The sequence below is a fragment of the Petromyzon marinus genome, unplaced genomic scaffold (assembly GCF_048934315.1).
Source record: "Petromyzon marinus isolate PM22_M1 ecotype Great Lakes invasive population unplaced genomic scaffold, UKy_Petmar_22M1.pri1.0 PM_G_Scaffold_1, whole genome shotgun sequence".
Classification (NCBI taxonomy): domain Eukaryota; kingdom Metazoa; phylum Chordata; class Hyperoartia; order Petromyzontiformes; family Petromyzontidae; genus Petromyzon; species Petromyzon marinus.
Genome location: NW_027422650.1, coordinates 12539337 through 12553836, shown reverse-complemented (window position 1 = coordinate 12553836; position 14500 = coordinate 12539337). Strand labels below are relative to the sequence as shown.

At 52.6% G+C, this 14500-nt stretch overlaps 1 protein-coding gene across 4 annotated transcripts in view; it reads right to left on the bottom strand.

Moving 5' to 3' along the window:
- Positions 1 to 262: 262 nt before the first annotated feature.
- Positions 263 to 14500, bottom strand: part of LOC142908558 (neuronal cell adhesion molecule-like) — a 36180-nt gene continuing 21942 nt past the window's right edge. For all 4 annotated transcript variants that reach the window (XM_076059317.1, XM_076059315.1, XM_076059318.1 and 1 more), the window contains 7 exons: positions 14246 to 14413; positions 11611 to 11719; positions 7056 to 7240; positions 6636 to 6770; positions 3128 to 3271; positions 2530 to 2641; positions 263 to 467 (listed from right to left, as the gene is read on the bottom strand). In XM_076059317.1, the coding sequence (XP_075915432.1) occupies positions 296 to 467; positions 2530 to 2641; positions 3128 to 3271; positions 6636 to 6770; positions 7056 to 7240; positions 11611 to 11719; positions 14246 to 14413 (1025 nt within the window). In that variant the 3' untranslated portion in view covers positions 263 to 295. The remainder of the gene's footprint in view (positions 468 to 2529; positions 2642 to 3127; positions 3272 to 6635; positions 6771 to 7055; positions 7241 to 11610; positions 11720 to 14245; positions 14414 to 14500) is intronic.

Here is a 14500-nt window from a genome sequence, read left to right as displayed (position 1 = left end):
CAGGGGGTGGTAGTGGTGGTGGTGGTGTTGATGATGATGATGGTGGAGGGGGTGGTAGTGGTGGTGGAGGTGGTGTTGATGATGATGGTGGAGGGGGTGGTAGTGGTGGTGGTGGAGGTGGTGTTGATGATGATGGTGGAGGGGGTGGTAGTGGTGGTGGTTGAGGTGGTGTTGATGATGATGGTGGAGGGGGTGGTACTGGTGGTTGAGGTGGTGTTGATGATGTTGATGGAGGGGGTGGTAGTGGTGGTGGTGAGATAAAGGCGGCCGGCCGGGCGGCGGCGACGGCGCTTTGCTAATCTTCGACGAGGAGGTGCACCCTCAGCGGTCTGGAGTCCACGTCGTTGATGGCGATGCACACGTACGAGTCGGTGTCCTCACGCCGTGCGGCAATGACGCGCAGGGTGCCGTTGTTGAAGGTCCGGTGGCGCTCGTCCTGCAGGCGGAGGTTCCGTGAGTCCTTGAACCTGGCGGTGAGAGAGAGAGAGAGGGGGGGAGGGGGAGAGAGAAACCCGCCGGTGATATTCACGAAATCGACTAAACTCCCGCACCTTAAAGCTTTCGTGACTGCAAGGATTCATCTTCTTTGGTTCTTTCGGTAGAGTCACGTAGAATGAGAATAAAATAATAAATAAATTGATAAAATAAAATAACGCAATAAAATTCTCACGTTTCGTGAAGAAGGCCACTTGTGTTGTGGCCGAAACGTCGTGAGAATTTTATTGTTATTTCATTTTATTAATTTAATATTTTATTCTCATTCTACGTGGTGACTTTACCGAAAGAACCAAAGAAGAAGTTCAACGTAGGTACAGGCCTCGCGGTACAAAGAGCGCCCGAGGCATCCTTAGCCGAACAAATGAGCCACTTCGTCGGGGCTGTCGTTTGCGACATGGCTGCTTCTGATAACACATTCTCCTGCGGAGGGAGGGAGCTGGTAGTAGGAACGTTGGGTTACTCGGTCAATGGCAGCGTGGTGCATTCAGCACAATATGCCCGACTGTGAGGGCGGGCACGAGCTGGCGTGAGTAGGTTAAACGTTGAGTTTTATAAGGGCACCACGGGGTGACCAGCCCCTCCACACCCAGCCCCACCCCTCCCACCCCCCACCCAGCCCCACCCCCCACCCCAGCCCCTCCCCACCCAGCCCCACCCCTCCCACCCCCCCACCCAGCCCCACCCAGCCCCTCCCCACCCAGCCCCACCCCTCCCATGATTGGATGCACGACTGACAGACACAACAACAATCCCCTGTGTGCTGCTGGTGGTGTAACAACCAGGAGGTTCCTACACAGTATAAAGCGCTCCGTAGCTCAGTGGCCATGAGCTGGTGAAACTATCCTCATGGCGGTACCCCCGGGGTAGTGAATGATACCAACTGGCTCACGTGAAGTAGATTCCTCTAAGATGAAGGTACTTTGCAAGCTCGCTGGCCATCAACAAAATATTCATTATGAGACCTCCTTTGCCAGTAACAAGATATAGTAATAGGTTTTACCCTTTTGACTGGCACAAAAACTGACACCTTTATTCAAGGCATCATGTTTGCAATAACCACAACACAAGCAGTCAAAATGCAAACAAAAGAGACAACTCTGATAATGGTCCAACACCAGTGGAGACTAGGCTCTAAGAAAAGCCGTCTCGGGTGTGGACCAATCAAATTCAAGGACAGTGCATATTATTATCAGAGCTGTCTCTTTTGTTTGCATTTTGACTGCTTGTGTTGTGGTTATTGCAAACATGATGCCTTGAATAAAGGTGTCAGTTTTTGTGCCAGTCAAAAGGGTCAAACCTATTACTATAACAAAAGATTCGTTCGTGAAGCCATCCATATACATATAGAAACGGACACAATTTCAACCGAGGAGATGGGTGCAAAGTGAAGGATGTTATCAACCAGTTTAAGTCATGACTGGCTGTGATGTTCCCATCCTACCACCTTAGCTAGTTGCAATTTACGCCCATTTCAAACTTGCGCGTTCACAGTATTGACACCGACACAGCCATTTCGCGCGCCACTACCCCTCTTATAGACGACCGCTTGCGTTGCGATCAAAACGTCGAAGTTTTTGGTTTTCCGTTATTTTTCTGTGAACCGATCTACGTGACTTTACCGGAAAACACCCCCACAAAGAATATGGCCGAGGCGATCGGGAATCTTTTATTTCTGGGACGCTATTTTTTTTACCGGGGTGTTACTCAACTCCGCGACCGGGGTACCGGTCGATCCGAAATCAGTGCCACGCTCGGCGATCTCGAAACGCTAAACATCAGCGTGAAAAAAAACCCGGCACCGTTAACATTGAACTTTGAGCGGCGAATCGCAAGCGGCTCGTCGAGATGAGTTGACTGCCGCATCGCCGGCCATCAGCAGACTAAAAATTACTGCATCACGCACATTACGCGAGAGCCGGGGTACTATGATACCCCAGGGAACCACCATGAGGTTCAAATAAATAAACAATCGTCTATGTGAGCGGAGAGAGAGGCAGAGAGGGAAGGAGCCAGGGAAGCGTTCCGTCTCACCACAGGAACTCGGCGGGCGGCCACGAAAACACCGCGCACTCCATGTACACCGCCTCTCCCTCCCTCACCACGTACAGCCTGTCTTGCTTCGACAGCATCTGTGGGGGCACGGCTGTGGGAGGAGTGGGGGGGCACAGTCAGCCAGCCGGAAGGGGTCGTCCGTCAGAGTCGGTCCAAAGTGCCCTGCCTAGAGGGGGGCGACCTACAGCCGTCTGTCCAGTCAAGGACCTCCTCCTCATTCTCCTCCTCCTCCCCATACTCCTCCTCCCCATACTCCTCCCACCTCCTCCCCATACTCCTCCTCCTCCCCATACTCCTCCCACCTCCTCCCCATACTCCTCCTCTTCCTCATACTCCTCCTCCCCATACTCCTCCTCCTCCTCCCCATACTCCTCCTCGTCCTCCCCATACTCCTCCACCTCCTCCCCATACTCCTCATACTCCTCCTCCCCATACTCCTCCTTCTCCCCATACTCCTCCTCCTCCCCATACTCCTCCTCCCCATACTCCTCCTCCCTCTTCCAACCTCCCTCCTCGTCCTCCCTCCTCCTCCTCCCACCTCCTCCCGGTCACCCCCCCCCCCCGCCCCCCCGCTCACCCGGCACTTTGACGTAGGCGTTGGCCAGGATGGTGCCGTGCCGGTTGGAGGCCTCACACTGGTACACGCCGGTGGCTCCTCCGTCCAGCCGCCTCAGGGTCAGGGAGTCGCCGTCCACGCTCCGCCCGGGCACCGCGGGGGCCTCTGCTCCACCGCACAGCGACACGACACCCAGCACGGTTTGGTGCGTGTGGGGGCCTTGACATGATTCAGAGCATGTTTTTTGTTTCCATTTTGACCACCAGCATATGTGGTGGTTAATGCAGACATGATTCCTTGTAAAAGGTTTCAGTTTGGTGTTTTACCATTTTAACACAGCTGTTTTGAAAGAAAATTCATTGTTTTTTTAAACTGATTGGTCCACACCAGAGACAGCTGCCTCTGGTGTGGACCAATCAGTTTCTGTGAGTTTGACAGCTGCCTCTGGTGTGGACCAATCAGTTTCTGTGAGTTTGACAGCTGCCTCTGGTGTGGACCAATCAGTTTCAAAGACAATGCATATACTTTTCGATTTAAAGCTTTCGTGACTGCAATGATTCATCTTCTTTGGTTCTTTCGGTAAAGTCACGTAGAATGAGAATAAAATAATAAATTGATAAAAAAAAATAACACAATAATATTTTCATGACGTTTCGGCCACAACACAAGCGGCCTTCATCAGGTGAAGGGACGAGACTGTCTGGTAGGACAGCGCTGGAGTGAAAAAGCCACGTTCAGATCACGACCTTTAAGCTGTGTGAGAGGAAACAAAGCGCCTTGACAAAGGAATTAGCATATAATTTAGCATTGAAATGGCTGAGTGATTAGCTTGTGACTGGTCACAGAAATGGCTATGTTAAAAGTTAAAGCATACACATCCGCAGAGGCACCCCTTGACAATGGAATTAGCATAGAATTTAGCATTGAAATAGCTAAGTTAAAGCATACACATCCGCAGAGGCATGCCTTGACAAAGGAATTAGCATAGAATTTAGCATTGAAATAGCTGAGTGATTAGCTTGTAACTGGTCACAGAAATAGCTATGTTAAAGTCAGAGCATACACATTCACCGAGGCACTTAGTACAAATCAAACAGGATAATTTAGCATTGAAATAACTAGGCGAATTTAGCATTGAAATAACTGAGTGATTAGCTAGTGACTGGTCACAGAAATGGCTATGTTGAAGTCAAGGTCTACACATCTGAGCTAATCACAGTACTATATAGTGAACCAATAAAAAATAAAACCAAAATATAAATTACCTTAATGTTATCAATAAACTCTATATTCTCCAATCAGCTAAGCTACCAACAATAAGTCGTTATATATCACAATGCTATATGGCGAAAAAATGGGTGGATTCTTACCCTCAACTTTAGCAACACGGATAGCTACGGGCCCCGTTCAGACGAACGAGTTCATCCATGGTCGGAACAGAGGAGGGGGAGAGAGACAGCTGCAAGGCGCTATTATACTCCATGTTGTAAACCATACCATTAACCGTGGTGTGAGAGGTATTAAGAGTCAATGCTGGCGAAAGAGCTGCGGTCTGAAGTTCATCGTAAAATACAATTAATTAAGAACAGAAAATGTTTAAAACATCTTTCCAATGGTTACTAAGCCAGAATCCATCTTCTCGGTTGAAATTGTCTCTGTGCTTGTATATGTGAATGGCCTCATGAACGAATCTCTCATAGTAGCCGGTTGGTTTGCAAAGAACCTCCGTCTTGGAGAAGTCAATGTCATGTGAGCCCACTGAATTATAACAGTGATCTGCCACGGCAGAGGAGTTCGTTCTACCGTGTTTCAAGTCTGCTTTATGTTCGCGGATGCGGTCCGAGATATGTCGTTTGGTTTCTCCAATGTAGCTACTACCACAGAGGCACTTTAGTTTGTAAACGCCCGGGTACTGTATGTCTGGAACAGCATCTTTTACAGATGGAACTAAATCACGGATTTTATGTACTGTGTTGAATCGGACCTGGATCTTGTGTTTATTCAGGATTTTGGAGATCTTTTTAGTGACCCCTGCAATGTAGGGTAAGGTGATGGTTTTGAGTGGCTCCACAAGAGGATCCTTCTTCATGACTGGAGTGATGGTTTGCGGATTGTGTAGTCGAAGTAACCATTAGCCCTGAGAGCCTGGTGTACGTGCTTGAGTTCACTGGTAATGTGTTCCTGGTCAGAAATGCATTGGGCTCTATGGTATAGAGTCTTGATGAGGGAGTTCTTCTGGGATGGATGGTGGTGGGAATCCGGTTTCAAGTAAGCATCTGTATGGGTAGCTTTCCTGTAGACAGAGTGGCTCATTGAACCATCATGTCTCCTTTTAATTAAGACATCCAAAAAGGGTAGTTTGCCATCTTTTTCGACCTCCATGGTAAATCTGATGGCTGGGTGTATGGAATTGATGTGGTCGCGGAATTGGTCTAGAGCAGGCTGGCCATGTGGCCAGATGACAAAGGTGTCATCAACGTACCTCTTCCATAAGGTCGGGCGTAGAGTGGCAGTCTGGATGGCGTCAGTTTCAAATTTTTCCATGAATACGTTGGCTACAACCGGAGATAGGGGGGAGCCCATTGGGGTGCCCTCAGTTTGTTTGTAGAAAGTTCCATTCCAGGTGAAGTATGTGTTGGTTAAGCAATGTCTCACCAGGGGGGGTACATCAGTATGCAGTCCTTGATGAACCAGGTCTTCAATGATAGCGATGGTGTCAGGTACCGGGACTTTGGTGAACAAGGACACCACATCAAAACTGACAAGCAGGTCGTCTGGGGACAGGGAAATGCCTTTGATTGTCGATACCAGGTGAGTAGAATTTAGTACCGCAGAGGTGGTTTTTCCAGTGAAAGGTCGCAGTATATCAGCAAGAAAACGTGCCAGTTTGTAGGTGGGGGAGTTGATAGTAGAGACGATGGGACGAAGGGGTGTATCTTGTTTATGTATCTTTGGAAGGCCATATAATATTGGTGGTCTGACAGCAGAGGGTTTCAACGAGAACTGTTTGATCTCATCAATTAATGCTGTTGAATCAGAGTATGTTTTTTGTTTGCATTCTGACATTATTACTCGTAAAAGGTTTCAGTTTGGTGTGTTAACATCTTAACACAGCTGTTTTGTTGTCAGAAAAAAGTGGAAAACCTATTCTCAGGCTATGAGTGTGTGAGCGTGTAATAGACTGTGAGTGAGTGAGCGTGTAATAGACTATGAGTGAGTGTGTAATAGGCTGTGAGTGAGTGAGCGTGTGATAAGCTGTGAGTGAGTGAGTGTGTAATAGACTATGAGTGAGTGAGCGTGTAATAGACTATAAGTGTGTGAGTGTGTAATAGACTGTGAGTGTGCGAGCGTGTGATAGGCTGTCAGCGAGTGAGCGAGCGTGTGATAGGCTGTCAGCGAGTGAGCGAGCGTGTGATAGGCTGTCAGCGAGTGAGCGAGCGTACGAGAGTGGACGAGCGTGTGGACGAGCAAAGTCAGTGGGTAGTGAGCGAGCGCATAGGTTGGACGAGCGGGCGAGGAGGCGTCTCACCGTCGATGGGGACGCCGTTGAAGAACCAGCGGACGAGCGGTTTGGGGATTCCGTCGGCGAGGCAGGCGAGCTCCACGGTGTCCCACGGAGCGTAGACGCGGCTCTCTGGCTCGGGAGCGATCCAGTAAGGCTTGGCTGCAGCGGTCGGGAAAACACGAGGAGGAGGAGGGGGGAGCAGGTGGTGGAGGGGGGGAGGAGGGGGGAAGGAGAGTGGAAGGAGGGGGGAAGGAGGGGGGAAGGAGAGGGGAAGGAGGGGGGAAGGAGGGGGGAAGGAGGGGGGAAGGAGGGGGGGTATTAATTTGAGGTCGAGTCGACCTAGGAGAGGCCCGGGACCGGTCAAAACAATCGTTGCCGCGACTTGGGACCCGCAGGGTTCGCTAACCGCCGTGCCGCCGCTCCCTCCGTCGCCCCCCGAGGCACCTTCCACGGTGACGGTGAAGGTGTGCAGGGCTCTGCCCTCGCCGTTGTCGGCGTGACACCGGTAGACACCGGCGTGGGCCGCCAGCGCGTGACGGACTGCCAGCATCTGGTTGAAGGCACCGAAGGTGATGCGGCCGCTTGGGAGCTCCCCGTCCACCTTGGCCCAGCGAAGCTGCGGTGTGGGGCTGAGCGCACGCAAGCGGGGGAATGCGCGCACGTGTACTCACACGCACGTGTACTCACACGCATGTGTACTCACACGCACACACACGTGTACTCACACGCACGCGCACACACGCACGTGGGTGTGCGCGCACGTGTACTCACACGCACGTGCACACACGCACGTGGATGCGCGTGCACGTGTACTCACACGCACGCGCACACACGTTCGTGGGTGTGCGTGCGAAACTAGCGTGGGATATTACGTAGTGTAGTGTGAAGTGTAGTGCATAGCAGTGTAGTGTACAGTAGTGAAGTGAATAGTCGTGTCGCGTGTGTGTGTACGTGCGTGTGTGTGTGTACGTGCGTGTGTGTACGTGCGTGTGTGTACGTGCGTGTACGTGCGTGTGTGTGTGCGTGTGTGTGTGTACGTGCGTGTGTACGTGTGTACGTGCGTGTGTGTACGTGCGTGTACGTGTGTGTACGTGTGTGTGTGTACGTGCGCATGTGTACGTGCGTGTGTGTACGTGCGTGTGTGTACGTGCGTGTGTGTACGTGTGCCGAACGGCAATGCTGTGGTCAGCAGTGCCATGGGAGTAGGGCCAACTTAGATTCGCCATTCCCCCCATGGCGTTTGTAGCCACCATAGCAGCAAAAGGGGGCTTTGGACGGTTGCGAGGGGCTGGTAACCCCTCCAGCTTCAATTAATTACCACTAAACCACGAAATAAAACTCTTATTAAGCTTGTGTCGCAGGCCCCGGGGGGACAGGCGTTTATGACGTCTCCTGGCCAAACCCCAATTGGCGGAGTCAGGAGACTGAATCCTTACCCTCAGGGCTCCTCCAGAAACAACAAAAAACCACTACGTGTGGCCACGTGGAATGTTTGAACGCTCACTGCGGAAGAGAGGCTGCCACTCCTCTGTCGGGAGCTGGAATGGTACCGCCTGGATCTCTGTGGCTCCTGCCACCATGAGGGGTGGACAGTCCTCTACTCGGGGCAGGAGACTGTCAAACGACAGGGAGCGGCTGCTCTTCTGAAAAATGAATGAGGGGGGCGTGGGAGCGTGGCGATGAGGTGTGGGAAGCTGTAAGTCCCAGGCTACTTTGGGCTCGCCTTCCCATCAACCAGAGGCGAGGAGTGGTGGTCATGGTTACATATGCCCCACCGAAGATGAACATCCGTGGAGGGATGCAAGCAAGGTCGATGAGTCAGATGCCTTCTATAACCTCCTGTCACAAGTGCTAGCTAAAGTGGCCCCTCGGAATAGAGTCATCTTGTTGGGCGACTTCAATGCCCGAGTTGGTCATGATGCTGGCACCTGGTCTGGAGTGATTGGAGGGCATGGGCCAGATTAGCTCAATGACAACGGTAGGAGGCTGCTAGATTTTTGTGCAACCCAACAGGCCGTTCCGGCATCGGCGCATCCACACATCATGGATGCATGCCGGGTCCAAGCAAGAACAACTGCTGGACTACATAGTGACAGAACGGCGGATGAGGGCCCATGTCCTTGACACCAGGACCTACCATGGAGCTGATCTGCCCATTGACCATCGACTTGTCATCTGTAAGATGCGCCTGCCATTCTTCCACTCCGGTGGTGGATGTACACCCAGGACCCCATTCAAACCCATAGTGGCCTGGTCTCAGCTAGCTGATTAAAGTTGCAAGCGAGAATTTCATCATCGCTTGCGGCTGGGATTGGCATCGTCCCCGACTCCTCCTGATGTCGAGGGTAAATGGGCGAGGTTTAGGACTGTGACTCATGCAGCTGCAATGGCTGCTTTGGGTACACGGTCCAGACCTCCCCAGAGACCCAGGCTGACAGATGTTCAGGCTGACTGAGAAAAAGCGACAGGCCCACTCTCATCGTCTACAGCATCCCACGTCAGAGAATGAGGAGGCTTACCGCAGCCTTCGCTCGAAGGTTCGAAGAGCCGTGAGGCGCTGCAAGGATGGGTGGTGGTTGCGGGTTGCTAAGGAGATGGAGTCTGCCTTAATGGCCCGCATTCACAAATTGCTCTTTCACTCCATCAAAAAATGTACCTGCAGCACCACACCTATTACCATCATCAGGGGAAAGAACAGCGATCCAATCTCCGATCCCCAGGAACAGTTTTGCAGATTTGCTGAGCATTTCTGAGGTCCTGGGGGAGGAGAAATCCCTCAGCCTGGAAAACATTGTGGGACAAAGGGGGGATGACCCTACTGAGACCTGCGGTGCCTCAGATATTGGAAGAAGTCACCCCCTGTGAGTGGCTGGCTGAGGTGCCATCTGTTGAGGAAGTACTGAAGGCGATCCAGAGTCTGAGACCAGGAAAGGCACTGGGCAGAGATTATCTCCCAAGTGAAATGCTGAGGGAGAGTGGCGTTTGTGCACAGACTGCCCTCCACGACATCATAACAGTCTGGACTACTGGACGGCTTCTGCAGGATTGGAAGGATGCCCTGGTGGTCCCCCTCCTTAAGAAAGGGGACCGCACAGACTGTTACAACTACAGGAGCATCTCAATCCTCAGTGTGCCGGGAAAGGTCCTGGCAAGGATTATTCAACATCGCCTTACCAGGCACGCTGAGGAGAGGCTTGCGGAGCCCCAATGCGGTTTCAGGAAAGGGCGGTCCTGCACAGATGTCATATTTTCTGTCCGTCTGCTACAGCAGAGGTGTAGGCAATTCCAACAAGATCTACATCTCTGCTTTATTGACCTGGTCAAGGACTATGATACCATCAGTAGGCCTGGGCTCTGGGTTGTTCTTCGTACATTTGGAGTCCCTGACCCTCTGCTCACAATTATTAAGGACCTTCATGATGGTGAGCAGGCACCGGGTAAAACTACGTGGCCGGGAGTCGGAGTCAATCCCTGTTTACCTTGTTGTGCGACAGGGATGTCCTCTGGCTCCCACATTATTAAACATCAATTTCGACCACGTAATTCGTAAAGCCTTGGATGGCTGTACGGGAGGAATTTCCATCTGGTATAGATACAATGGGAGGCTGATCGATGCCCAGGTGCGGTCAAGGGATTGCTCCCTATTGGTCAACAGCGTTATGTATGCCGATGATCTGGTAATTGCTGCTCACTCAGGAGGAGTTGGAGGTGCTGCTGCTGAACCTGGAGCTTGCCACTGAGAGGTGGGGCCTTACCATCAGCCCCACTAAAACTAAGCACCTGCCTGGGTATGTTGTCCCATCGGACACTCCACCCCCACAACTCCCAATTGGTGATGGGGCAGTTGTGGAAAGAGTGAAGAGTTTCCCATACCTGGGCAGTGTGCTCATGACCGGCTCCGGTTTGGCAGCAGAGGTCTCACTTTGAATCAGTCGAGCGGCATTATCTTTTCATTGGTTGTGTAACGCTGTGTGGAAGCTACCTGGTCTGTCGCTCCGCACGAAGCTTCAGGTCTTCTCGGCCACAGTCATTCCCTCCCTTCTCTACGCTTGCGAAACGTGGACCCCCCTAATGGAACATCTTTGCCGGTTAGAAACATTTAGGCTGGCCTGCCTACGATCCATCCTTGGTTTAACCGGGCTGGATTGTGTGAGCTCACAAATCCTTGAAAGATCTGGACAAAGTCCCATCGGTGAGCTCCTCTGGCAGGCACGGCTGCGTTGGCCAGGTCATGTAGCCCGCATGCCCAGATACCGCATGCCTAAACAGCTTTCATGACTGCAGGAATTCATACTCTTGGGTCTGTCGGTAAAGTCACGTAGATAGAAAAATAATAATAAAAATCACGACGTTTCGATCGCAACACAAGCAATCATCTTGAGGTGAAAAAATACAGCAGGCAAACTGCTGAGGCAGGAGAAATATATATTTGCTTGTGTTGCGAATGAAACGTCGTGATTTTGATTTTTATTTTTCTATCTACGTGACTTTACCGAAAGACCCAAGAAAATGCCTAAACAGATTTTGTTCGGCCGGATCGAGGGGGCTAAATGGGCGCGGCACGGGCTAGAGAAAAGATGGAGTGATGTGGTACAGGAGGACGTGGAGCTGACTGAATTGCCGATGACCGGTACCAGCGGTGTCAAGATTGGCCTCTGTGGAAGAGGCTCGTGAAGGACGCTGCTGCTACTGGGCAGTTGGAGGCAGTCGCCCTCAACAACGGAGGGCGGAGGAGCGACGCTCACAACAACGAGCGTAGGGGCTGTGTGGCTAAAGCACAACAGGTTGGCACAGTAGGCGGCACAGGTGGTGCATCGGCCAGTCATCTCAGTCATCTCAGTCAGTCGACCCGTGGCACCTGGGTCTGCCCCGTGACCTCCTGCCAGCGGGCGTTCGACACTTCACGTGGCCTCAACGTGCACATAGCCTGGCACAAGCATCGTGGTGATGTCACCGCTACTTAGTGGTGAATGGCGGTTGTTGTTGTGTGTGTACGTACAGCCCTTGAACGATGCACCCCAGCAGTAGCGTGTCTCCCTGAAGCACCAGCTTGCTGCTTGTCTTACCGCGAGGCTCCACAAACACCGGACGTCTCTTTGACGGATGAGCTGTGTGTGTGTGTGTGCGTAGGGGAGTGGGTGGGTGGATAGGTAGTGTAGTGGTTAGCACTATGCTGCGCTCCGACCCCGCTGACCCGAGTTTGATTCTCGCTCACAGCCAACATTTTGATTATCTGAATCGATCCTGGGCCTACCCTAGGTCGAATCAGCCTCAAACGAGTGCCCGGTGCGTTTTGTAGTAAACATTGCCACCGGGGAGACAAAGACGGCCGGGCGTGGTGTTGGCCACCCCCTTGTGTGCCGTGTTGGCCTTCACAGGTGCTCGCTAACAACAGTCTGTTAAGGCCATACGGGGGGATCTTTGTCAAGTCGAGCGAAACAACCCCCTACCTCCTCGTTGGTGCCGGACGGTAACGCTGCGGTGAGCAGTGCCATGGGGGGAGGACCAATTTCAATCGAACATTTCCCTCGTGGCGTTTGTAACCACCACAGCGGCCAAATGGGGGCTCTGATCGGGTGCAAGGGGCTGGTCACCCCTCCACCTTCAATTATTAGCACAAAACCATAAAAAAATATTCTAGCGGGGGGACAGGCGTCCATGACGTCTCCTGGCCAAACCCCATTTGGCAGAGCCAGGAGACTGAATCCTTACCCTTGGGGATCCTCCAGAAATAACAAAAAGCTACTGCGGGTGGTCACGTGGAATGTTCCGACGCTGACTGTGGATGAGAGGCTGCCACTACTCTGCCGAGAGCTGGACAAATACCGCCTGGATCTCTGCGGTACTCAGGAGGTCCAGTGGACCGGCTCTGGCTCCTGCCACCATGAGGGGTAAACAGCCCTCTACTAGGTGTAGGAGACTGCCAAACAACAGGGAGTGGCTCTTCTTCTGAGCAAAAGAATGAAGGGGGCGTGGTAGCGTGGCGGTGAGGCGTGGGAAGCCGTAAGCCCCAGGCTACTTTGGGCTCGCCTTCCCATCAACCAGAGGCGAGGAGTGGTGGTCGAGGTTACTTGTGGCGACAGGCCCACTCTCATCGCCTAGAGCAGCGGTCCGCAACCTTTTTGGCACTAGGGACCGGTTTGGTGGAAGACGATTTACTCACGGACCGGGGGGCGGGGGTTCATCATTGGGTCTTTCCCCCTTTTCAAAGAAGCTCTCCGGCGACGTTTGTTTCTTAACTCCTTGTGGCTACCTAGGGGGTTAGAGCTTGTGGGCTTACTCATTGTGGCTACTAGGGGTTAGAGCTTGTGGGCTTACTCATTGTGGCTACTAGGGGTTAGAGCTTGTGGGCTTACTCATTGTGGCTACTAGGGGGTTAGAGCTTGTGGGCTTACTCATTGTGGCTACTAGGGGTTAGAGCTTGTGGGCTTACTGTGGCTACTAGGGGGTTAGAGCTTGTAGGCTTACTCATTGTGGCTACTAGGGGGTTAGAGCTTGTGGGCTTACTCAATGTGGCTACTAGGGGGTTAGAGCTTGTGGGCTTACTCCTTGTGGCTACTTGGGGTTAGAGCTTGTGGGCTTACTCATTGTGGCTACTAGGGGTTAGAGCTTGTGGGCTTACTCATTGTGGCTAATAGGGGGTTAGAGCTTGTGGGCTTACTCATTGTGGCTACTAGGGAGTTAGAGCGTGTGGGCTTACTCAGTGTGGCTACTAGGGGTTAGAGCTTGTGGGGCTTACTCATTGTGGCTACTAGGGGTTAGAGCTTTTGGGCTTACTCATTGTGGCTAATAGGGGGTTAGAGCTTGTGGGCTTACTCATTGTGGCTACTAGGGGGTTAGAGCGTGCGGGCTTACTCCTTGCGGACTCACCGCTCACCTCCTGCTGCTGTGCGGCCCGGTTTCTAACAGGCCACGGACCGGTACCGGTACCGGTCCGGGGGTTGGAGACCCCTGGTCTAGAGCATCCCACGTCAGAGAATGAGGAGGCTTACCGTAGCCTTCCCTCGGTTATTGAGGCGATGGAATCGGCCTCAGTGGCCCGCGATCACAAATCACTCTTTAACTCCATCACAAAAGTAACTTGCAGCACCACACCCATCACCATCATTAGGGGAAAGAAAAGTGATCCGATGTTCGACCCCCAGGAACAGGTTTGCAGAATTACTGAGCATTTCTGTGAGGTCTTGGGGGAGGGGAAATCCTTCAGCCTGGAAAACATCATGAGGCAAAGTGGGGATGACCAGGGAGAGATGATCTCCCAAGTGAAATGCTGAGGGAGGGTGGCTATTGTGCTAAGACTGCCCTACATGACATCATAATCAGTCTAGACCACTGGACGGGTTCCACAGGATTGGAAGGATGCCCCCGTATAGCCTGTAACAGACTGTTGGGGCAAGTGCTGTTAGCAAGTAGCACCTATGAAGGCCGGCATGGCACACGAGGGGGTTGGTGGCCAGCACCACGCCCAACCGCCTTTGTCTCTCCAAATGGTGATATTTATAAAGTCGCACCAGGTACACACACACGTGCACACACACGCACACACGTACACACAGACGCACGCACGTATACACAGACGCACGCACGTACACACACATGCCCTGCCGGCGATCGCCGCCACCGCCGCCGCTCACCGGGTTTGACGATCAGCCGAATCGGCCCCTTCTGCTGGATGGTTCCAGTGCGCGGATAGCGGGTGCAGCACACGTAGTAGTCCACGTCCCCGGGGAGCACGTTGGCAAAGTACAGGTCGCCATCCAGGCCCTGGGACACTCGAGCATCCAGCCGCACTCTCTGCATGGCTGCAGCGCCAGCAGCACGCCGGGGGTAAGGGGGGGGGGGATGAAAGGGTTCGGAACGAGAATCTTTAGACTGCAGGAGGAGGAATC